Source organism: Chamaea fasciata, unplaced genomic scaffold, assembly GCF_029207755.1.
Source record: "Chamaea fasciata isolate MVZ Bird 193981 ecotype frontalis unplaced genomic scaffold, bChaFas1.0.hap1 SCAF_4, whole genome shotgun sequence".
Taxonomy (NCBI): Eukaryota; Metazoa; Chordata; class Aves; order Passeriformes; family Sylviidae; genus Chamaea; species Chamaea fasciata.
In genome coordinates, this window is record NW_027094089.1 from 55,277,116 (window position 1) to 55,302,247 (window position 25,132).

Sequence of the window (25,132 nt, forward strand, 5' to 3'; positions counted from 1 at the left end):
AAAAACCCAAAATACCCAAGTATTTCATTTCAGTAAAGTTTTTTTTGTAAGTACTTGAGACTAAAATACCAGTTGTGGGCTTGGTCATGACTTCGTGCCTACACGTGCTTATTATGGCACATCATGTTGTATTGTGACATAACATGACATGGCATGATTTTTGTTCATGTTTTGTTGTTTTGCTTTCTTTCTTGTCCCCTTTTTCCCCCATTCTCCTTAAACAGTAGTCTGAGCTTTGGAGCAAGCCTAGTTAAATTCAGATGCTAACACCTGTAATTTTTTTTTTTTATCTTCCTGTGGTTTTATTTTGCTTCAAGTGATTGTCAAAGGGCATTGTTACCATATTTCCTGTTTAAAGCCACAAAGAACAGTATGCAGTCAAAGGATATAGAAAGTTCATCCTTAAAAGGAACTATATAGATGCCTTTTTAAAAAGAACAGGCTGTTCTCAAGCTGTATAATTAGTAAGTAGTTTTATTCTAACTGACTCTCCACAGCATTGTTCTTATTCCTGTTTGGATCAGTTAAGGCAAGTGCCGTCTAACCTGCTCTATATCAATAAATGTGAAAAGCTCAGAGGGAAAATTGATGTCTTAGTTTAACTTTCCTTCTTTCCTGCTCTGTATATTTCTCACAGAAAAGCTAATACTGCTTTAGTAAGAAAAATAGATGATATTGTAACAAAACGTGCTTTGCCCACTATTCATTAATGCAGTGCTTGCACTTACTGCCTTTGTGACTGGTATTTAACAGTAAGCAGTAGTTTTGATTTTTGCATTAGACCAGCCACTGTGGCACAAATCTTAGAGTAATGAATATTACCTTCTTGGTGTTTCGCTTTAAATTTTAAACAGTGTACTATTTTTTAAATCTTGATTTCTTCATACTTGGAATTTCTATAAATGTAATGAAATTGATATCATAACTGAGGTATGAAAGCCTTAAAATACAACAAAGTTGTTCAGCATGATAATCCTGTGTGTTTCTGTAACGTGAATCATCCATTCTAAAATAAATTGCATTCAGAGTTCAAAAAGTTTATGTGGGAAAAGCAAATCAGTGTTTCATCACTCATCACTCTGATAAATTGCTGGTTCAGACAGAGTAATTGTCTTGTCTGTTCTATGTGAACTCTATGGTGTGCTACCAGTTTGAGCACCCTAAACTGGGCAAAGAGCAAAACTAAAGGGTGGCAGAGCTGTTACCATGAGGTGCGTTCTTCAGCCTCTCTTGTGCTCTTCATCTGGCAGGTCTGCTCAGACAAATGCAGCAATGCTGCAAACAATGCCGTGTTTGGGTGGTGAGACACTGGCAGAGTTTGCCTAGGCAAGTTGTGAATGTCCCATCCCTGACAGTGTTCAAGGCCAAGTTGGATGGGGCCTGAGAAATCTGGGCTGGTGGAAGGTGTTCCCCTGGAAGGGGGGCTGGAACATGGTGATCTCTAAAGTCCATTTCAATCCAGACTATTCTATATGTGATTCAAATCTTAATCATATGAAAAAGCAGAGAACTAGATATGAAATGTTGCATATATTTTGAGACCTCATTAATTGCAGCTAGCCTTGGGGTGCAGTTCATGCTTTGCAAGAAAAATTTCCCATGAGATTGCTAGTGTGCTGATATTACATAATTACCTGACTAGAAACTGTAGGCCACTGTGATGTTATTTGCTTTCCTTCTTTCTTTATAACCAATAATTTGGAAAAGAACAGCCAGACTTTCCTGTTTCAACTTGTTCTTTAAGCAAGCAATTGACAGTGTAAGAGAAGTTCTTGTGTGTTGTCATTAACATCACAGCACCAATGCACCTTCGTGCTTTCAGTTCAGTTGCTTTCTCTTTCTGTGTTGGTGCAACAGATTTATACCTGATATTTATATTAACTTGATTCCTGTAAAAATCATTTGTTTAGCACACTGGAAAGGCATATGAAATTCCAGAACTCTAACAAATACTACTAAGCATTTGTTTGCTTTTTAAAAGGCAATTAATGTCAGTTTTCTCCAGACCTACTTCTCCAGACATACTGATAGGTCTGCTATGTTTTAATTAAAAGTCAGTGGATTAAAAAAAGTGCTAGTGATGGCAGAACTACCAAACTAAAGGCAAGTGTAGCACTTTACAGGCTCTAAAACTAAAAATGCCTTTTTAAGAATAAACATATACAATCTTTAGCTTGGCTTTGTCATTCAAAAGCTTTAGATCTTAGGCAGGGAGTCACTTTGACTGTCCCAGAGGTGACAAGTCCTGCACACAGAGAGTGGCTGTGTAGAGCAAGACTTCTGCACCCTTAGGTATTCTGTAAACAGGAAGAGCTTTCCAGGCTCACAGGTGCCCACCCATGCCCTTCAGGATTGTTCCCAGGGCTTCAGCTCAGCACAGTGCTTGCAGTGAGCTGGAGGAGTGTGCCAGCTATCAGTGAACAAACACAGAGACAGATCAACAAGAGCAGTTTCCCTGTCCTTCAGTGTACGTCTTCTGTACTTGGGTGTAACAGGCAGATAAACTTGACCCTCCATGAGAACAAGAATTTGATGTGTCAGTTCTGGACTTTGTCTAAAAGACAAAGTTGTAAAAAGACGGTTGTAAGAAGACAACAAGTATCATAATTTTAGAAGTCGCAAATCAGAATATTGGGGCAATTGCAGAGCAAGAAAAGCCCACTGCATGATACCCATTTCTTGCTCTAGCAGCTTACAATATATCAAACTTGAAAACGCTGACTTTGAGTTTTTGTTTTCTCAGTTTCTCATAATCTGAACAGCTGACATTGGGGGTGCATTGCCAGGTTTCAGAATAACTTTATGCCTGTCTTAGAAGTAAATCAGCCAGGTTTTAAGGAGACATAAACTGTACAGACACTGGACTAGAATGGTCAGATGTTACGTGCTTAACAGGAGTGTTTTACTTCTGATTTTGTAACATACTGAATCAAATTTAGAAAATAATTGTGTAGCTTGCAAATTCTTAAGCCTGCAGAGAAGAGTATTTTTCTGTCAAGATTTTCTTTGTTACTTTTGCTATTTTAAGTTAATGAAATTTCAGTCACCAGAATAATTGAGAAAAGGGGTGTGAAGCCTTTTTTGGAGTGAGAACTTCCTTAGAGACTTCTACTTTCATTCTTGGATTTCACACTACTGGTTTTTGAGTCCTGACTTTCATTGCAGTTTCTTGCTTCATTCGTGGGATTTGGATGGTGATCCTTAAAGCAAGAAAAAGGTCTTTAAAGTAGTGAGAATATGTCATGTTAGCACTGTTCTAAGGCTCTTTAAGTGCTTGACAAGCAAAAGTTGTATGGAAGTATTTTTTCTTCAGAGTGGGGATTGTTTGCTTGTTTAGGTTTCTTTCTTGCCCTCAAGGTATCATGTTAAATAAAATTGCTTTATTTTATATGGTGTCAGCCATAGGTTTACCTAGCAAATCATATCTGCCTCCCTTCCTATCCTGATCTTTAAGCAAGGAATGCCAGAAACAGGCAGATAAACCTAATTTTGACACTATCAGTTGATTTTTCAAAGCTAGGAGGCACGAGTACTTTGGCTCTGGTTTTGCTGTTTAGATGTTGTTACTGCAGCATGCCTTTATTTCTCCGAGAGCTTCAGTTAGTGTCTTAAAAGGTAAGAAGTGTCAAAGTTTCCCAAAGGCTTTGAATATGGTATGGGAAAGGTTCTGCTGTATTCTTCTCGTGTGTGTTCCAGTAGCCCTGGAAGTACCTGGCTTGTCGTGGCCACACAGTGCAGTGACTTGGCATGTATGAAGTAAATGAGGGATATCCTTGCTCATGTGCTTGGCACATGGAGAACTAATGAGGTGGTAGCAAAGTGGAGCTGCTCTGCCACAGAATGTGTGTACGTACATATATGTGTAGTTTCATGCACTGCACGGAGCCTTCAAGCCGCTTCATACTGTCCGGAATTGCATAGAAACAATAGCTGCACAAACATCTGTGTGAGTGAAGATGCAGTCATACAAAGCATTATTAAGTAGTATGCCTGTAAAAACTTATGAATATTCCTTATCTTGCTATCTCTGCAAGTAAAGTTTATGATACGCAGCAAGATAAGTGAAGTCTCACAGCAATTTTTATTGCACTCCTACTGAAAGAAACCAGAATGGAGGTTTACCAACAAACATTATTTCAGCAAAGGAATGGTTGGAATCTAGAGCCTCCTTCCACTTGAGGAGTTTTAGAGGTTTAGGAAACAATTTCAAGGTCTACTACTTATACCTTGTTTTGAAGTCAACTGTAAAGGAAGCATAGAGTAGAAGAGGGTGGAAGGAAAATGCATTGTGTTGACCATGTTCAGCCATTTTGCAGATTTTCCGTATACAGAAATGTGTTTGTTTCCTCAACATTTAGGAGAGCATACCTGTGATTGACAATTGTGTAACAGGGTTGAAGTTAAATACCGTTTAAATCTCACACTGTGAATGGACTGGGTAGCTTTTTCATTGAGAAATACAATGTGTTAACAGGTGCGATTCCCTGAGAAGCATAAAGGGGAGTATGGGCAATTACCAGTTTGTGAATGACACTTGAAAGCTAGAAACAAACAGAGATGACTGCCAAAAGATTGGGCTCCGGTTCTTGATACCACTTTTTGTAACCAAAGCTGGAATATAAGTCTTACGTGGATTTATGGTGTATGCCATTTTGGGTAGTCAGTGTAGAAAAAAGCACGTGTGCTAATTAATGTCTCTTCAGTCTGTGATTCAGGCTATTACCAATAAATCCATGGTATGGGTGGCTGGCTTGGAGCCTGAGATTCTTTATATTCTCTGTTTTTGATTTAAGTACTTCTGTTTTCAGGTTCAGATAACGCTAGGGACCAAAGAAGCATACGTAATATTTCTCTGGTGCTGGGATCAACCTTCTGGAAGAAGACTCTAAAATAACTTTTTGCCTTCAAGTTCTTCGTCCTGGGATGGACTTGTCTTTGGAGAAGAGCTCAACAGAAAAGAAGATTTTCACGTTGGAGCCATTAAAAATAAACCTGTTCCAAGAACTTACTACCTGCAGACAAAAGCAACCTTAAAAAGGTTGAGTCCTGCTTTTCATCAGTGTTCCCACTTCAGACTGTAAACAATGAGTGAGTTCTGGTTGTGTTTCAACTGCTGTATTGCAGAACAGCCTCAGCCTGTAAGTATGAATATTGGCACAGCTTTGTTTTATATAATTAACTAAATTTTTCACATTCTTTCATTTTCTTATGTTACTTTTTAAGAAAAAATAGGGCTGTTTGACCAAGCTTGGTGAGAATTAAGCAATTTATTGATATCCTGCCTTGGCGGGGATCAAAAAAAGTCTGTTTCTTTCCTGTCATTGATATCAAATCTATCCAAAGTCTTTGGAAAGTGGGAATTGAAAAGGAGGGGAAGGGAAAACGGTGATGAGAATTTAAACTGTCATTCTAGAATAAATAGCTTTTTAGTGGTGATGTGTGAATATCCTCACTTCCATATGATTTAAGGCCTGCCTTTGGGTGTAGCTAGACCATGATGGTAGAAGGAAATGATTACTTAAAAAGTCCAAATTGAAATCCAGTCCTCCACCACCTTAATTTAAAAAAGGATTTCATCTTTAACTGTTCAGTTAGTTTTTAGATTAACTCTTAGAAGAGTGAAGGGGTGCACTCTTATTATAATTTTTTTCTTAATAGAATTTTAAATGGCTTTTGTGTGAAAAAGTACTTAGCTAACAGTTAGATAAAAGAAAAATTTAAAGTGTATGTTAGGAAGACAGTAAATACAGAAATATTCTTTGTTTTCATATATTTTTAGGTACCTTTAGAGTGTTTCTCAGTGCTGTTGTAAGAAATTCTGCCTGCATGAAGGTGAAATTAACTAGGAATGTGGTTAGGAGTGTCAGAAAGATCATTTTATGGTGTGACATCCAGATCAAGCTAAATGAATATATGGGAATTGCAGTGGTCATACAGTAATTTTAAAAATACATTTAAAAAACCAAACCAGTTACTACTGGTAGTTTTACTGTAACCAAGAGAAACCCAGAGCGAATAAAGAAACCTCACATTAATATGCTCAGCTGCTAGTATTTGCCTCAGGGAAACCAAAGGACTGGAAAAAAGCACCTCACATTAGACATTGTTGTTGCACAAAGCCTGAATGCCAGACTGATGGCATGCAAATATTAAAGTGTGACCATTAACATTTTGAACTAATAAGTGCAGCTTTATCTCAATCTTAGTGAGGCCGAGCTGTGGGAGATGAACTCTGAGATACTTGCATGGGAAGCTGTGGTCCTCCTCTCTTACTTGAATACCATGCAATCCTTTAAAATGCTCGCTGTACCCATATAGAGCCAAAGTTATTTGTCTCAGTTTTTGAACATATATTTGAATAAGATGTGACATTTCAAAGTATTTTAGGTAGAAAAATGGCATATTCGTTTCTTTCTTGAGAATCCCAAGGCTCAGTCCTTAAAAAATCTTGACTGGAGTTCTGGGATTGGTTTAAGTTACTGCCCAAGAAATCCACATGTGTTAATACAGCGGTCTGTGGATAATGACTCATGAGGCAGGTGGAGGTTGGACATGGAAAGTGGAGGAAAAAGAAGCAACCCACTATGTTTCTGCTGATATGGTGGTGTGCATTGGATCGATAATTAAAACCGTCCTTGTGTTTAAGGTACTAGTAGCATGGAGTTGGAGCACTAGTTTCTGAAATGTGCCTTTCAAATGTTGTAGGAGACTTGTTTGTTACAAAGTGCCAAAATTCTTCAGGATATGTCTCAGAAGAAAAAAGATGCGTGCCTTTTTTGGCATGCTTGATGAAAGCACTTAGTTGTCCTTTCCCTGCAGTTACTCATCTCATTTTGCTGTGTGGAGTTGTACAGCGGTTGTTCTGCCATGCTCGGTTGCACTTACTGGAGTGTTTACTCAGACACTTGTACCTCTGAGTAAGTACAGGAATGTTTTCCATTTCTGACAAATAGCAAAACATGTACTATAGGTCTGAGGCAAACTGATAAATGAGACAAGTGATAAGGAAGCCATTTTCCCTCTCTGCAGGTGTTGTATGATTGCATGTTTGAGAGACTTGCATGCTGAAAAACATGCTAGTTTTTAGTCCCAAAATGCTGTTACATATTTCCCCATTGTATCATAAACTAAGTGAAACATGCAAACTTGGATAAAAGTTGCATCTTTCTCCTGCTGTGTGTTCAGCTTGTTAGCCGAGTCCACTTTCTAAGGAGAAATGCCGAATCTGCCCGGTCTCATTCATGTGCCTTCTTTCATTTTAACTCCTGCATCTCAACTTTTTCACAGTTTGCCTAACAATGTCCCAGCCATTTCATTTCAGCCATTACCTGTTGAGTGGCCTTCTTCTTTGGAAGGACTCATATGGTCTCATATTCACCAGCAACCACCAGCCTCTCAAAATGGACCTTGAAAGAAGGAAGTTAATTTGCTACTTGTTCTGGTCAATGTTTAAAATTTTTCTTCTGTTTTTAAACGTTTATTTACATTCATTGTGGAATATCCTGAGTCGGAAGTGACCCAAAACAATCATGGAGTCCAACTCCTGGCCCTGTGCAGAACAGCCCCAAAATTAACTCTGTGTGCTTGCTAGCATTGTCCGAATGCTTCTTGAACTCTTTCAGGCTGGTGCTGTGACCACTTCCCTGGAGAGCCTGTCCCAGTGTCCAGCCACCCTCTGGTGAAGAATCTTTTTCTTTTCCTACATCCAGCCCATGGTTTCCCTCACGCATCTTCACGTGTTCCATCAAGTCCTGTCGCTGTTCAGTAGAGAAAGGACGATCAGCACAGCAGGAAAACCTTGTCCACATCATCAGTTGTCTGTCCATCCTGTTCCAGGGCCTCATGCCTGCTGTGTAAGGGCACTCGGGAAGGTGAGGCAGCCTGGGAGGGAACTTGCCTGTCACCACAAGCAGTAGTAGCCTGCTTCCATTCTCCCCTGTGTCTCCTAGGTCCCCTCCTTCTGCCGGGGGGCATTCCCTGAAATGATTTTTTCCTCACTGTCTTTGATCAGCAGATGCTGATACCTGAAGTACGTTTAATGTCATGGGTAGTGACATAAATGTTAACCATCTGTGCTAGAGGGGGAATAAAAAGAAAGTCACATGTTTCTGTGCTATTTTTAGCATCCATTGAGCTAAGGAGTTTACTTCTCTCTTGAAATCTAGGATGCCTGAATTGTCTCTGCTTTCTGCTGGCAGAATTCTGGCATACTATATTTGAAATCGTCAAATACACCATCTCCATTTTTTTCAGCTACAGTGCACTTTACATGAGAACTGTACATGCATGAGTCCTTTTAGTCAATTTTATGGAAGAACAATAAGAAAACATTACTTTGTGAATTTCACTGCCCTTACTTCTCTAGTAGCATACCCCAGAGCAGAACAGTAACAATGTTGCAGTTATATATTAGTGTACTTTGAGGTTCCTTAAATCAAAGACAGTTTTCAAGTATTACCATCATCTTTTAGTGAAATGTATCTTGGCACAGCTTTTAGTCTTTTGTCGGTGCTAACTGGATGCACCCTGTTGCTGTGAAATAAAACAGCTGTCTTAGAAAGCAGTGTTGGTACCCCCTCTCCTAAATGTTACTTAGGTTGCTAAATATTTCACTTTGTATATCCAAAATGGCAGTACTTCTGAAGGCACCTGTTGGAAGCTGGGTCTCTAAACTTCTCTGAGATAGAGTGATAAAATGAAGAAAGCAGTTATTCAAAGCAACAAAACTTATTAGGGATGCAGCTGAAGTAAGCATGTTCCTGATGGTGGCTTTTTAATCGCCTGACATTCTTACCACAATAGAATCTGAACGAAAGCCAAGGGAGAGTGTACCTGTATCACCCTCTAAGTCTGGGGGTTTTTGGGTTCATAATACATTTTACCACAATGAAGACTTCAGACAACTGATTGCTTTCATATCTATTTTCATGATACCAAGGAGGAGACAGTAATCTATTAATAACTATGTCCAGATTTTTTTTGTGGTTTAAGTAGCCTGAATTCAGTTTCTTATGATCTGTCCTTTGTTTTGGGAAAAGTGGCACTTTCTGTGATTGCACCAGTTTTCTTACACCTCCCACTGGTATCCTTTATTGGTTCTGTAAGCTGATTTTGCATTTCCCAGTGCAAGATCAGTCATTTTTTGAATGCTTCCTCTGTGCTATCATCTCATCCACTGGTGTTTCATTAAACTCTGCCAAATTCCCACTGTCAGATGCATTGCTTGATAACAGAAGTTAAGAAATCTTGCAGATTTTCAGAGAAAGTGTCCATGGTTTCTTTCTTAGGCTAAGCTTGTCACCTGCACTAGGAATCTCTTATTTTCCTATCCTGCTTTCTTCCTGGTCTGTGCATTTTTAACTTGCAAAGTTAATTTTTGCTCTGAGATCAATCATCTTTGGTCATGATTTGGTGCCCTCCCACCTGATTTGGGCCAAAGCTCAGTACAGCGGAGCTTTTCAGTTTGCTTTGACCTCGCAGTAAAATTACTGCTCTGAATAAACCATGCTTTCTTACTTCTGGCTTCAGGCTTCCTTCTCTAGTTAATTTGTTGATGTTTCGTTGCTTGTCTCTTGTTTAGATGATTTTCATTTTGTGCTTTGTCAAGGGGCTGTTAGAGTTTTGTTGCATGCTATGCCATAAATGTTTAAAGTGGTTTGGAAAGAGGTTTGTTTAGTGTCTCTTTTGATGTATGAAAGAGGATAGGTAGGTGTTTAGAGCGGGGAGGTCAGTCTTCAAAGAGGGGCAGGAAAAAACCCTGCACCTACTGCTGTGTAACTGAATGCTGGATGCTTCAGAAGACGTAAATGACCTTAACCCTGGTTACTTAAGGAAATTATCCATGGATGGATATTGTCAGCCCTAGCTTCCTTTCTGGAGAAGGAGTCGTAGATACAGCTAAGGTTACATCTAACACTGCAATTTGTGCAACTCTGAAAAAGAGAAATTAAGCATTCATTGTGCCTTACAACTGCAAAATAGATCACACCCCACCCCCCCACCCCCCCCCCCCCAGCAGGCACACATAGCTCCTCGCTTCTTGAAGAGGTACTAGTTCAGGTGTTCAGTACAACCGTTCTGTGCAAGTGCAGCTTCTGGCTTAAAATATCTAAAACTCAGGTTCTCTTAAATTTTATCAGTCTACTGCATTCAGTAAAGCCTGTGAAAGACTCATGTAAAAGATGACAACCTTAGAGAAACCTCAGATTTCAGAGTTACCCTACTGAGTTACATTTTGAGTCGCCAGTTTAGATGCTTGGAATTCTTTCTTTTCCCATTCAGTGCTGTTGTTAGTAGCAACTTGAGGGAACACCTTATCAAAGGGGGCAGAATCAAATGAGCAGCAAAATGCTTGGCTTTTATGATCAGCTTGTATGACTTTCAGCCTGATAGAGCCGCTCTAGGTTTTTCTTTTACCTTTAAATTAGCTGCCACACATCTTAAAATATTTTTTGAGATGTTCAAGTATTAAAGTGTTTACAAAGAAAACAAAGGAAGCATTTTCTGGTTATGTATACATACCCAAATGAAAATTACCTGATTATTTTATGTTCTTTTATTATGGCTGTGGAAGTTTTGGCCCTTCATTAGCTGCATTGATGCTATTTACTTAATATAATACTAGTTGATGACATGGAAAATACCTCTTTGGAAGAGGTTGGAAACAAGAATCATGGCAGCTTTCTGTTGATGAAAATATGTCTTGCCATTATCAACATACTTGAAGAAGGACGTAATATGCTTTTAACATCTGCAGGCTCCACAGAGCTCAGGCTTTCCACTTAAATATGGGCAGGAAGTAGATTGTGCTGTTTGTTGATATGGACACCAGTGCTACAGCCCTTGAATTTCTTGTATCTTGTTTCTCTTAAATCTCAAAGTTTTTCAGTGAAAAGACTTTTTCAAGAGCAAAACCCTGGCATGAGTCACATGAGAGAAATAGTTGGTGCTGCCTAGCAAAAGTCAATAATCTTGCAAACACCTATGGAGGCTGCTGAAGCATTTCCAATGCAATTTTTTGTAATTTTTCTGTAATTTTTCTAATGGAACTCGAAGCTATAAGGCCCTGGTATTTTGGTGTACCTTAGTTCTAATGTTTGTCAGTTCAGCTGTTTTATTCTGTTCTGCTTTTCATGTCAGAGCAGGAGAGATGGGGAGGCATGAAGATTTCGGGGCATTTCTGCTTGCCAACAGCTAGAGGCAGGAGTAGTCTGGACATAGCCTGAGAGATGTGTACTTTCACCAACACTATTTGGAAGTATGCTTTGTGTTAATGAATAGAGAAGTCAGTCATTGCCCTGAAGCTAAGTGTTCAGCCTTTTGGCTTTAGCTGCTTTTGATGTGAAAGGGAGTATTGAGACTAGAAACTTCCTCCGCTGATACCTTACTGTATTTTTATTGTAACCTTTCTGGAATGGATCTCAGATATTCTGTTGGTGATAATTCTTAAGACCAATATGCAACTCAAAAAAATATGTATTTTTAAATCCATGTTTTAAAGATCTTTACCTGACTTAAATTTTCTATTCGCAACATTAGCATTTCACAATGCTGAGAGTTTTCCTTTTTCAGACTGTTCCTCAAACCTCTGGTTTTGCAGTTCCTGTCATCACACTTACTAATGCATAAGATATGCATGATACCAAATTTCCCATTTACTTACAGTAATACTATTCTTCACTGTTCTCAAGGATCCTGTATTTATAAGGTATCCATTAAGCCACAGACTTTAATAGGTAATCACTTGCAATTATTTTCTTGCCTTTTTTTTCAGAGTGGCTTAGCTGATCACTCTAAAATGCTGACTTCTGTAATTCTGGGTTAATATCCTGCCACAGAAGAATATTCTCTAGAGTGAGGAGAATAGAAGAGTGGAGGTAGGGCAGAAAAGCTGAGGCTATCAACTGCACTCGGATGCAGATTTGGCAAAGTGATGACTCTCTGAACCCATTGGGTATTTTTTGTTTGTCAGATAATTTTAGAGAGTTTTTTTAGTTGCTTGGATGTATCCTCTAGAGAGCTGTAGTTAACTGTAGCCAAGGAGAGATACCATCTCTCTTTGTGTTTGCTCTCTCAAATAAATTTGTAACACTGAGTAATTTGTCAATATTTCATGCACTGAAGGTGATTTGACATCAAAAGGGATGAGGCTCACATGGAATTCTTTATAACAGTTTAAACTATGTTATCTCTCTTATTGCAATTGTAAATTCAGCTCATTCAGGCTTAGAAAATAGTCTGGGTTTATAATATGTTTTCTTTAGCATGGACAGGGTCTTAATAATTGCTTTTCTCTGGCTTGTCGTATAACTTTCAGGGTGAACATAACCACCCTTGATGTTAGGGAAGATACTGGATTATAAAGGACTGCCTACTTGATAGATAGTAAGTTTTGGTACTGGGATGCTCTCAAATAAGACTTTTACTTTGCCTTATCTTTGGCAGGACTGCATTACAATTTATGTGTTTCTAATCTGCACAAGATGGTTTCAAGTTGGTATGTGGCTGCCTCATCTCCAGAGACGGAGAAATTAATTGAGACCAAATTGTGATTAGTCTTTTTAAGTTTGCCTGGACCAGCCTTTCTTTGCTGATGCTGGGTGGCATTTCGTGCTCTGCTGGAGTTCATTCAGCCAGCTGGAGTTTTCCAGCTCTGGAGCAGACATACAGAGCTCATCATGGTGCATAGGAGGAAATAGTTATTACTTGTTGCTTGTCAGTGTCTGCATTCCCTCTGTCCTGGGTTGTAGTATAGGATGCGCACGAAGTATTCTTCACCGTCTTCATGAACTGTTGAATCCAGGTGGGGCAATGTTTTCCCAGACCCCCTCCCTCTGGGCCATTATCTTCTGTTAATGGCCCATCAGATGCCTTGCCCATGACTCACAGATAACTCCCTCCAGGAGCTATCTCTGTTTAATGAGCCATCAAGGACCCCCTGCATGACTCATCATCCGATTGTGAGATGCTCCGCCCAGGGGGAGGAACCAAGCATTCTCACCAGGGTATAATCTGGGGTTTGGGACAGTACAGGGGGCCTTTACCCACTGGATTCCCAGAGGACCAGAGCTACCAGACCTTTCTACAGGATCACTGCTTCAGGAAAACCACCTCGTCTGGACTGCTTCCATCACTCTGCCCAAGTTGTATTCTGACTCTGTCAGTGGTCTTTTATATTATTGCATCTATTTTATGTTACTTTCTTTCCTTTCTTCCTATTAAATTGTTTCTCTGACTTGGAGCCTCTCATTTGTTTTGCTTTCAAACCACTACACCTCTGGTTTGCGTCCACCTCTCTGAGCAGGATAGGGTGTAACACAGAGCTTTGTACCTCAAGTTTGTTAAAAGAAATTGTGACCTTTGAAAGTATTGTACTTACTTAAAAAGTAAAAAGATTTCCCACGGGCAGTGTGTCATGACTGCAGAGTGTAGGTAAATGCTCTGGAAATTTAGCATTCTTTAATTCTGGTCTCAGCTCCAAGTAGGTTCAATCTCGCCTTTGCTGAAACTCTTCAGTTCTGTCACTGATGCTGAGTTCCATTTTCTTGCAGTTCAGGCTTGACTCATTTGAAGGTTCAACATTGCAATTCTTGTTTTACAGCTGGAAGATGTCAGGCAGGTTATTTGGAGACCTGCATGGTGGTCCGTCAGTGGCTTCAGAACCTGTGACCTTAAATTTGGAAAGAACAGAAAAGTTTGGATGTACAGGATGATGTAGTGAAAAATTAATTTAATTTGAATAAAATAGAGGAAAATACTTCCAACAGGATTTATGAATAGATGTTAACTGGAGATCACACCAGAGTGATAGAATTTTAGAGGTGATACCACAATCAATTTTAAGAAAGACAGTTGCAAAAAATGTAGTTATTAATTTTCGCCTCATTATGTATATTTGCATGAAACTTACATTTTGGGGTGCTTTTCTTTTTTTTGCAAACTGAAAACCTCATGCTTTTGGGGAATAAATTGCCTAAAGAGGGCACATATGCCTGTGTTCGACTGAGAATTGGAGCTCTGTATCAACGGAGTGTATTACTCAAGGAAGAAAATTGCTCTTACGATATATATTCTAAATGTAGGTGGCTTACAAGTTAAAATCCAATTCACGTAGATTGATTTTTTGAAAGACTAGAGTAAAATCTATATAGGACGTGTCCTATTTAACTCTGTTTAGGACAAATACTACTTTAAATATAGCTTGTTGTACTGCAGCTACTGAAACCCCATTTAATTCCTAGGCTCTCGGATGGTGGTCAAATAATGGATTACTGTTAAAATGGGAGAATAAATCCTGCCGGACACAATTCCAAAGAATCTGCTAGGATATGTAAAGGCACACGCACGTACGTACACGTGCATGTATGCAGTGTACTGGATTGGTTGTGTTTGTGGCAGCAGCTTGACATTGCTGAACTTGAGAAGAGTGGAAAAATGCCAACAATGCTCATCCACAGAGCAGCAGGCAAAAGAGCTTAAAGGCCTTTCACTGCCTGTGGAAGAATATCAAATGCATGTTTTCTCTTTTTAACATCAGAACTAAACTTTGAAAATGAAATGACTTGCATTCATAATGCAAAGAAAGGAAAACTTGGGAGAGGAAGGAAAAACCTGCAATGTGTGTACTGCAGGGAATACAGAAACAAGGTTTGTGTGTGAGGTACTTAATTAATTATTGCTTCTAAAAACTATTTTAAAACCTTTAAAAGATGTGGTTGTGATGCAGGCATGGATTACAGTGACTGCTGGAAAACTAGAAAGGATACAGTTGAGGTCTCTTCACATGGTCCTACCCCTAAAGAAACAAAACGTGTGCCATGCATCTCACGTCACTGAGATTCAGCTGCTCTTTTAAGTTCAGGAATAAAATCCCAACTTTTCTATTATTAAAGGAGATTAACGTTCCTACACAGAGAAGACAATGGAGAGGATGTTTACACCTTTTCATACATACACTCTTAGATAAAAAACTGACTGAGACATGAAGATAGGTGTGTGTTAGCTGATTTAGTGATTGAAGACCTATACACAGTGGGGATTTCTACAGGCTGCAAACTTCAGGTTCTTCTATATGGCAAAGACATTTCTTCTTATTTGTGAAAATATTTGTTGCATCGTGGGTTGGATTTTGGTGTTTAGTCGATTTTTTTGTTTTGTTCTGTTTTAGTTGGTTGGGTTTTTTGTTGGTTTTCGGGAGTTTTTGGCTGGGGTTTTGGTGGTGGTGGGTTTTCTGGTTTTTTTTTCTGTTGTTGGGGTTTTCTTCTTGTTGTTGATTAGTTGGTGGGGGTTTTGGTTTGCTTTGAGTTCTTTTTTGTGTGTTTTGGGATAATCTGCTGAATCACAGCAAAACACAACCACCAGAGTGTTTTCATTGGTGCTTCTGGAATCCTGCTGGCTTCCAAGATAGTCTTGGATGCCTATTAGTAGTTTCTATGGGGCATGTGTATAAGCACCATGATTTTCTTTGAAGGCAGCTCATCTTGGGTGTTAAGGGAAAAATTTATTCTAGGTAGATTTTAAAATGGATGGTGCTAATTCTGGATTACATGTTTTTGGTTGGTGGTTTTTTGTTTTGTTTTGTTTTGTTTTTCTTACTATATATTAACTGTAAAGAGCTTTGTGTCTAAAGAGATTACAAAACCAGAAGGGTTTCTGAAGGGACGAATATTCATGTGACATTAGGGCTGCAAAACATATGGTGTAACACCTTACAAATGTGGGGCTGTCTTAATCATCCCCCAGGAGAGTAAAATTATTCTTCTGTAGTACATAGGAGAATAATAGTATAGAGTATATCTCTATATAATATAGTAGTAACATGCTCCATATCACCAAAATCATGTTTTGCAATATTTTTGTCTGTTTCTCAGTGCCTCTAAACTAGACACCAGTGTAAATAATGTTCACTCTGTTTAGTCAGAGAAAACAGAAGAGCTTACACCAGTCCGATCTATCTTTATGATGGGAAAAGTGACCAGGTTCCCTACAGTACCTTACATTACATTACAATTTACATAATTTAGTGTTCCAGAATTAGTCAGCTCACATTATTCTCCAGTAAAAAGGAAGGAAAAATGATAAAGGGAGTGAGATTTTATTTGTTATTGGTGTGTTTGTAACTTTTGTCTAAAAAGACCAGCAAAATCTTCTCTTTGAAGGATGCTCTGAGACAGCTCAAAAACCTATTTTACCCTAGAGTCATTTGTTGGTCACTAAAATGTATGTCATTGGTTGACTTGTACAAGAAATCACTTTGGAACTTTCAGTTGCCAGCTCTACAAGCTCCATCTGTGTTCTGAGTCAAGCTGAATCTTTTCCCACACTGGTACAGTAAGCTTTCCCTGAACAATCCCTCTGCTTCAGCTCACTGGAATTTAGTAAATAATATGGTCATGCCCAAGAGGGAGTAGAATTCAGCTTAGGTTCTTAGCAGTGTTGGCTCTGCAGGCATTGCAGGGGTGAGCATTACTGACAAATTATTTTTTATGACCAAACATAGCAGACACATATTTTTATAATGCGTAAGACAAGAAATGCTGTAGGATGCACTGACTGTGGTATGGTGTGTGCTTTTATTATTATCCCAGACAAACAGCCACATCTAAGTTTTGTATTATGGTTTTATGCAAGTATGTGGTTTAGTTTCTTAAAAAGAAATCTAACTATAACTGTTCAATTTCTGAACACAGAAAAGTGGTCTGAAAGTAAACCTTGCTAGGAAACAATTGTGAAGGGCAGAAAGGTTTGAATTTCTCAATATTTTTATGTATTATTCCCTGAGAGGGTGTGTTGGGTGCATGAAAATACTGAATCCTGATTTTTCTTTTTTTTTTTTTTAAAGCTTTGCAGCTGGAAAATAAACACTTCTGTGGTGTTCTTAGTGGAGATTGTTTTCCCTTGACAAATATTGCCTTTTGACAAATACTGGATTCATAAGTTGTACTCAAAATATGTTTGCATTTTCAGTACGCGTTAAAATGAACTTCAAAGCTTAAGAAATTGTTTAAAATTGTCCATAATGGTGTTAAAGAGAAAACCAGAATCACTTCTTGTCCTAAATTATTTAGAGTGCGCATCTCTCCATAATCTAAAACCATGTGTCAATGTCGGTACACAACAGCAATTGTAGGTGGCTACTCTAATGCTTCTGTTCAGGGTTACTGACAGACCTTCAAGAAAACCTGGAGAGATGGTGAAGCAAGGTTAAGGCACAGAAACTGTGCAGGAAATCTGGGAAGAAAATTAAATTCTTGCAAATTTTGTGCCTTGAGCGTGGAAGTATGTTGCTAGGTGGTACACCCTGATGACAGTGTGACGTAGGGGGCTCTTAAAATAATTGGATATGATTGAGATTTGACAGTTGCCATGCTGCCAAGCCAGTGGTTCAAAACTTTTTTTTTTTTTTTTTTAATTGGCATAGATGCCATAGTCCACTGAAAACCTGTTAGTACGTGACCTGTTTCAGGTTATGAAACACAGAGTGATGAGGGAAATATTTTAGCTTAGTTGTTGGTGTTTTTCTTTAATTTAGGAACAGTGTGTATCTTCCTACCAAAAATTGCTATTCAGTTCTGTATTCATAACTCTAGATTTTAGGTAGATGGAATTATGTCCAGTCTTTTTAGATACCACGTGGTTCCCTTTGCTGAAGAGTAAAATGAAAAAAAAAAAAATTACTATAAATAATCTACACTTATTATTATGCAGCCAGTTTAGAAATTCCCAGCCTGCAGCTCTTCCGAAAACGTGATTTTGCTCTATATGATTATTGTTCTTTTTACTCTTCATTCTGACTTTAACTGCCAGTCACTGTAAATCTGTAGCCAGAAGCTAATGTTGGATGTATCTTCGTTTTGGTAGATGCTGACTACACTTGTGGGACTGGAAAGCAGTTGCCCTGAAGTTGCCAGTAATACATGAACCTGGAGGAATCTTAAATATCTTCAAGGTGCCTAGTGTTGCAATGCCAAAACTTCCTGTTCAGCTGTCAAACAACCATGCTTTCCTATTCTTTCTGTCATAAGAAGCTCCAGTATTTGGTTTTATTCTAGTGGTAAGATCACTAGATCTGACACAGGGAGAAAACCACATTGTATATTTCCTGGATTTCTACACTGAATCCAGTTTCAGAATTACCAGTATTAGGCTGAAGGAATTGTATGTATTGGTATCAAAAACTACGCAAGTAGGAGACATAGACAATAATAGAAAATCTGCTTTTGCAGGAATAAATTTATTATGGATAATGGTGCAGAAGACCTGCAATATAAGGAAGGATAGGCTTGCCACAGAAATGGATTAGTAAGTAGGAAGGTTCTCCTGAATAGTATGAACAGCCAACACTACCTCTAGAAATGATGGTGTGATGTTGTTGATACTACTTGTGAGTCTAGCAGTAAATTGTGACTAGTGAATGTACCTAACTTAACAAAAATTCTGTAGTGCAGCTAGTGGAAGAGTAGGAAGCTATTTCTGCTACTGCTCCTGAATAGATCTTTTCAACAGCACTGAATTTAGAGGCGTAGAATGGGGCAAATAAGTTAGGAATATAGGGTACTTCCTTACTTGATGAAATTGAAATAGTAAGGATTGTTTACACTCAAGACTTCTGGAATTGTGGCATGCCTCAGCAAGACTACACAAAAGGGTCTGTACATGGTTGGAACTGGTGTTTTCCTTTTGAAGGGACACTGGACAAGGCAATAGAGATTCCTTTGTTTTTCCAAGGAAAGCAGGACACTTCTTGAAAGGGCTTTATTTTTATGTTCCTTGTTGTAATAAAGATATGTAGGCTTACAGGGCTTGACTAGTTTTCCTGCACAGTGGCCTTTTGTCTTTATTGTCTGCCTTTTGAACGTACAGATTTTCAATGGCACACCATGTTGATCCTCATTTGCTGACATACTTCTGTTGGATGTTGTTAATTAGTTCCTGAACAACTTCGCTTCTGTCGTTTGGGATATTTGCCATATGTCAGGCATAGGCTTTTGTGTTGCTGCTCTCTGTCAGTTACTATTCTGAATATGTCAAAAGCTGAGTAGAAAGCTAATTTAAGTCTAAGCACAACTGCTCATTTGAACATTACTTAAGACTTACTTAAGACTTACTGGTAGACTAATTTTGCAAAGATGCTTCTAGCCATGCTGCGTGGGCTTGATGTGTAAGCATCTCTAAAATACCTACTGGGCCATCCCTTGCTGAATTGTCTTGGCTGCTTGTTGTATTATCTTTTTCTAATTTTGTGTATAGTGTCACCATTTCTACGTCCACTAGTGAGATCACCATTGAAATGTGTAACTTTTTTTTCATATTATGGGAAGAACATAGGAGGCTGTTTCTGCTTTCCTTGTGTAGGTTCTAACTCCTTGTTCCTTTGAAGCCTCAAGCACAAGCAAAGACAGACTGTCACATAACAATGTATTTTGGGATGCATTTTTTACAAAATGATTTGCCTAAAATAAACTGAATTAACAGACTGACAGTCAAATTTGAGACCTTTGCAGAAGTTTTCATAGGAGCAAGAAAAGAGATGGTCACTGAGGGAGATCTGTGATTCCATGCTTAAGAATTCTTCTCCCCTACTGCAAATCAGGGTATCCAGGGCCATGTGACAGCACTGATGCTGAGGATGTAACTAATCAGTATGCCTTTGGAGAAGCAGGCTCAACCCTGAGACAATGCTGAGGTCACTCAGGTGACAAATAACTCAGAAAGGAAATGCCAGTGGGAAGATCTCCAGAAAGATCAGCCAGATGTGTGTCTCATAGACTGAGACACACAAAGATGCAGAGGGATTACTTCCCTTAAAAAGGGATTTGTACAAAAAAAAAAAAAGTATCTTCATTTAGAGCAAGTTCATTTTGATAAAACTTCACTGTGAAGTAGTGCAGTACATCATTAAAAAAACAGGAAAATATTTAGAGTTTTTGTTGCATATATATATATATATATATATAGATATATATGTACCAACAAGAAGCTGCTGCTATCTGGGCAAAGTATGATACTCACAGAGGTGTTTAAAAACTCATTAATTCACTATGTGTGTGTTTGTTGATTCCTGAGGATATTGCTATTAAATATTGTGGCTTTGTTTTTTCCTGCAGCAAAAGTACTAGATCTTCCACTCATTAATCCTACTGCTAAAAAATAAGCAGTGCCATAACTCATGGAAATCCATTGCCTTCCAGTAAGGGAATTACAATGAGTTGCATAAAGAGATTTTCTGAAAATACCACATGGGCACTGATTTATTGTCATAGTTAAAGGTGAATCACCTTGTGCAGGCTTGGGGGAATATATGGCAATGCCTTTAGGGTATTACCTTCAGTGCAGTGGATGCTTTAGCTGGCCCAGAGAAAATGTTAGACTTACTAAGGCATTGGTTTTGTATGGTGAGTGTGAGGATCTTGTATCTGACAGTGGCTATTACCTGTTTGGAGGTAATATTTCAGGTAATTTTTGTTCTTTTACTTTTCTGCTCTGGAATTTCGTATGGGCATATCATTCTGATGTAGAAGATTATGCAGAGTGTACAAAGGAGTACAGAAGGCTTACATGTAATGTACCTTATGCAACCTGTGTAACTCCATCAAAATGCAAATGTCTTCAGACACCTGCACACACAGGACATAACAAACCTCTTTATATTAGTCAGCTAGCTCTAGGAAGTCTTACTACAGCATGGAAGATAATTTTTTAACAAAACTGTTTCAATAGTCAGTGTTCTTAAGCATATCTAAAGCTTTTGTTTGTGTTGTGTCTGTGGGTAAAAAGATATTCATTTGGCTGAGCAGGAGCCGCTACGTGTTGTAATCCTGGTAACGTCCTCTACAGCTCTCACCATGCCAGATGATCCTTCAAGTATTTCCTGTGTTCTTGTTGGGGACAGTCAGTAAGTGAATGGAAAGAAAGCTCAACATGATACAGTTCATGGCATGTTCTTACCGAAACGTTGGGATTTGATTTTTATAAGAAGCTATTAGAAGTTTGCTGAAAGTTTGTACTGCGGTGAGTCCTTATATCATTTGTTTAACCTCTGTTTTATGTTATTATCATTTTTAGTTACGGGGGAGAATATACAGGAAAGTCAATTGCAGCCTGCTCTTCATCAGCGTTGGAAGCTAGAGGCTTGTAAAGTAGTCTAGATGATAAGCACCTCTGATGCCATCTGGTGCAATGCAACTGCTCGAAGCAGAACCAGCTAGACTTGACTTTTGCAGGGTCAGGACCAGTTGTGTTCTGGGGATCTCAAAGGATGGGCATTCATATTCACTGGGTGTTTGGTCCAGTGTTTGACCACCTACATAACTATTGTATTTATATGTTTAATCAGTGTTTTCTATATTGTAACTTTGGGCTGTGGCTTTTCAGCCTGCCACTGTGCACCTTGAAGGCTGGCTGTCTTCTGTTCCCTCCTGTATGAGTAGTGGGAGACCATTAAAGATACAAGGAAATGTCTCTTTTCTTATGGGTGAACAAACCCACTATTTCCTATGTCCTGTACAGCAGAGTTTTTGTCCCTTATGCATATCCTAGATCGGTATTGACTCTGAAGTTTGAGTGATTAACTTTATTTTCATCTGTGCAGGCTGGTAATAAGCACTTGATCCAAGCAAACAGCTAAACTGTTGGAAGTTAACTCAGCTGGCAGCTGCAAGGGTAGACTTAATATGTTAATGATTTTTGCTGAGAAACTAAAGCTGGTATCATAGGCGAGGGTGCTTACAAAGGCAGAAATGGGAGTTTTTGCAACAGCAAGTAGTGGTAGGGCAAGGGGGAATGGTTTTTAACTGAAAGAAGCTAGAATTAGATTGGAAATTAGGAAGAAATTATTTACTGTGAGGATAGTGAGGCACTGGAACAAGTTGCAGAGGGAAGTTGCTGGTGCCACATCTTGGCAGGGGCTTGGGGCACTTGGAATTCTGGTCTGGCAGAAGGTGTTGAGAGGCGGGTTGGAACTTTGGGGGCACAGGGTGGTCTTTAAAGTCTCTTGCAATCCAGACTGTTCTCTGAGTCTATGAGTTGTTGCTTTCATCATGCTCTACTGTCCTTTAATTGATTACCTGTTAATCTGCAGTCAGACTTCACAGTGTAAAGACATTAAAGCGTTATAGTTACTGTAGTGGAAAACCAGTGTGATTCTTTCAGATTATTGGGGTTTTTAATACATTTTTTAAAAAATTATGTTTAAGAGACGTTAAACCACCCAAAGTAATAAAAAATAAAATTACTAGAAGGATAAGTAATTTGTGGACAAAATGACAGCCAAATTAAAAGTTGCAAATGTAATCTTAAAATTTTACTATTGTGTATTTTGCAAAGGACAGTCAGTGCTTTCTAGCTAATGCCAAGGAATAGATTCAGATTTACTATGTAACTTGAATGTGGTTTAAGCATCTGGAATAGAACTAGTTCCCTTTCATGTGTGAGCTAAACACATTTCTTGAAAGACCTATTGTCTTTTGGAGTCATTTGACCTCATCTGGCAATTTTTTCCTGTTTATTTAGAAAACATAGGCTACAATTGCCAGTTTTGTCATATGATGACTAACATCATTATAATATAATGGAATATTGTGTAAACTTATAAAAATCAAAAACTTGCTCTTCAAAAGATGAAAGAAGGTGGTCAATTTGTTAAAAAAATGGGGCTGTTCGAGCTAATATACAATCCAGTTTGATGTATAAAGTTATGAAATAGATTAATTTGTTGAGAAGTTGAAACTTAAAATCAATCTAGAAGATTTCAAGATGTCACCTCTGCTGACATTTTAAATTCTTTTATTTTTCCCTCAATTTTGCTTTCTTCTATATATGAATGGAACTGCTAGTTGTTTTGTTGAGGTGTTTGGACAATCAGATTTCGTCATTTTTTTTCTGCTTGAGTCAGTCAGTACATGCCAAGGGATTTTGCTGTAAAAACTAAATCCAGTGTACACTTGATAATCTCCTTATTAGATGTTAGTTGTAACAGCTCACATTATTAAAAAACTTCACTCTTTTCAGCCGTTAGTCTCAATTTCTAACTCCTTTAGCTAAAGAAATCATGAGCCGTCATGAACTTTTGGAAACTTAATGAAAGCTGAGTGTGCTGGAGACCTACTTCCCTCTGTTGCTTAAGTGCTGGCATGGAAGCCTGTGCCAGTTTCCTCCTGCTTGTGTTCTGATGAAGCTGTAGTTTGCAAGACCCTTAATCTGTCAGGAGTCTTTAAACAATCTGATAAAAACTGCCCACATAGTAGACTTGGGAAAAATGTTTTAGTGAGGACAGCAGCTTTGGTATCTTGTAGTTGATGGAGATCACAGCATTGGTTAGAACATCATTATGCTGGGCTTAGATATCAGATGTTACTGCTTTAGAATAAATCTGTCACTGAAATTCAGTGGTTTGGAGGCAGTGTCTAGCATTTCAATTTATCTTGCACATTACCTTAAGTTGTGCATCTCTGTGTTTCTTCTGTGTGGGAGATGTTTTGACATGAGGCATTTGAAACTCATAGGTCTACACTTGCTTATTCAGAGTGTGTGGGCTTCTACACTTCAAATGGTCATTGTCACTTTGTGGTTCAAAAATTGAATAAAACACTGAAATGTTAAACATATGCTAGTGCTGACTGGAATTTTAATATTATTCTGTATGGTGTCTCTTTCATCAACTTTTATATAGTACTTGGAGACTGTATAAATGATGGACTCTGCAGTGTAACCTCACAGATTTAAAACAGCTGAAAAAAGTGAGAATACCACAATATTCAAGGAAATGTATAGGGATTTTGCAACCTTCTTCAAAAAATCACACTGGCTATGGTGATCCTGTATATCCAGCCATTGGTTTCACGGTGTTAGTTTGTTACCGAATGATCTAATTGGTAGGGGTGGGTGTTAGCTTTCCAGCTTTACATGTATACATACTTTTTATTGTTTCTAACATGAATCTATAGGTTCCTAATTAGAGTGGAAAGTGTGGAGAAATGTATCTTAAACACACAATGCATAAAAACACATGCAAGGGCTACCCTTGCCCCTACAGCCCCCTTACACAGAATTTGATGCGAGACACCTTTTTAGGCAATTTTGATTGGTCAGTATTGGGAACACAGGCACATCACTCAAACCACAGCTTGTCTTGCTGAGACACATTCAGACTATCAGGACTATTTTGGAAGTAGAACAGCATGTGTGTGGGAGGACAGAAGAGTACCTCTACAGGGTGATCTGATACTTCCTATTCTGAGTAAGTACCTAGCCCTTCCTGTGTGTTAACGTCTGGAGGATCAAATGGGTGCCTCAGCAGAGGGAGTCTTGCTGCTGGTATTTTTTCAGAACAAAAAGTATGAAAGGTCAAAGAACGAAAATGAAATGAAGGATTTCAGTTTCTCCTCTAATCATACAAATCCTTCATCCTGAAACGGCTCACTATCTTGACTTTGATTAAATCCTTTCCTTAGTTTTCTGTCTCGGGATTTTTTTTTTACCTTTGGCCTGCACTGCTTTTGAAGTTTCAGCTGAGTTTTTGAATACAAAGCTAGCAAATGGCTCTGTTTCAGCAGTTCTTTCATTGAAATGTCACTTTGTCCTCAGGGAAGAGATAGGAAACAACTATCTTGATTGGTAAAAAGAACCCAATGTGAGTTTGCAGATTAAGAGTTTGCTTTTAGCGTTGGATAATTCTGAAATTAGCGCTAGAATAAGTGGTAAGAGAAGTTCTCCAAAAAAGGCTTGTTGTTTGAGGGTTATTTCTGAAACACCAAACACAATAGATGTGAGACCCTATAGTCTGATAGTTCCTATTTAATTTTTTAAAAATATACATATCATATCCGTTCTGTCAGGATCTAGATAGTGCATCCATATAGTGTGAAAACAAAATATAGTGAAAACAAATATAGCGGGTGGATACAGAGGAAAACCAGGAGCATTTTCCTTCTTCGCATTTGCCCTGTCTATCATAAGAATGGCAGTTGTGGTGGCTCTACTAGGATTTCTTTTTCTTTAGGAGAGTTTGGGATTTGGATTGGTTTAGTATGGAAAGATGTATTAGCACGAGATCTCCTAGTGTTAAAAAGGGTTAGATGATGTGATTAAAAGTTAATATATTTCATTATGTTCTAAATACCATACTGTTACTTAA

The 25,132-nt window shown here is 38.5% G+C and overlaps 1 protein-coding gene across 4 annotated transcripts in view; it reads left to right on the forward strand.

Annotated features, from left to right (window-relative positions):
• Positions 1–25,132, forward strand: part of CDC42SE2 (CDC42 small effector 2) — an 86,496-nt gene that overhangs the window by 48,858 nt on the left and 12,506 nt on the right. For all 4 annotated transcript variants that reach the window (XM_066181632.1, XM_066181633.1, XM_066181629.1 and 1 more), the window contains one exon: positions 4,809–5,138. In XM_066181632.1, coding sequence (XP_066037729.1) covers positions 5,085–5,138 — 54 coding nt within the window. In that variant the 5' untranslated portion in view covers positions 4,809–5,084. The remainder of the gene's footprint in view (positions 1–4,808; positions 5,139–25,132) is intronic.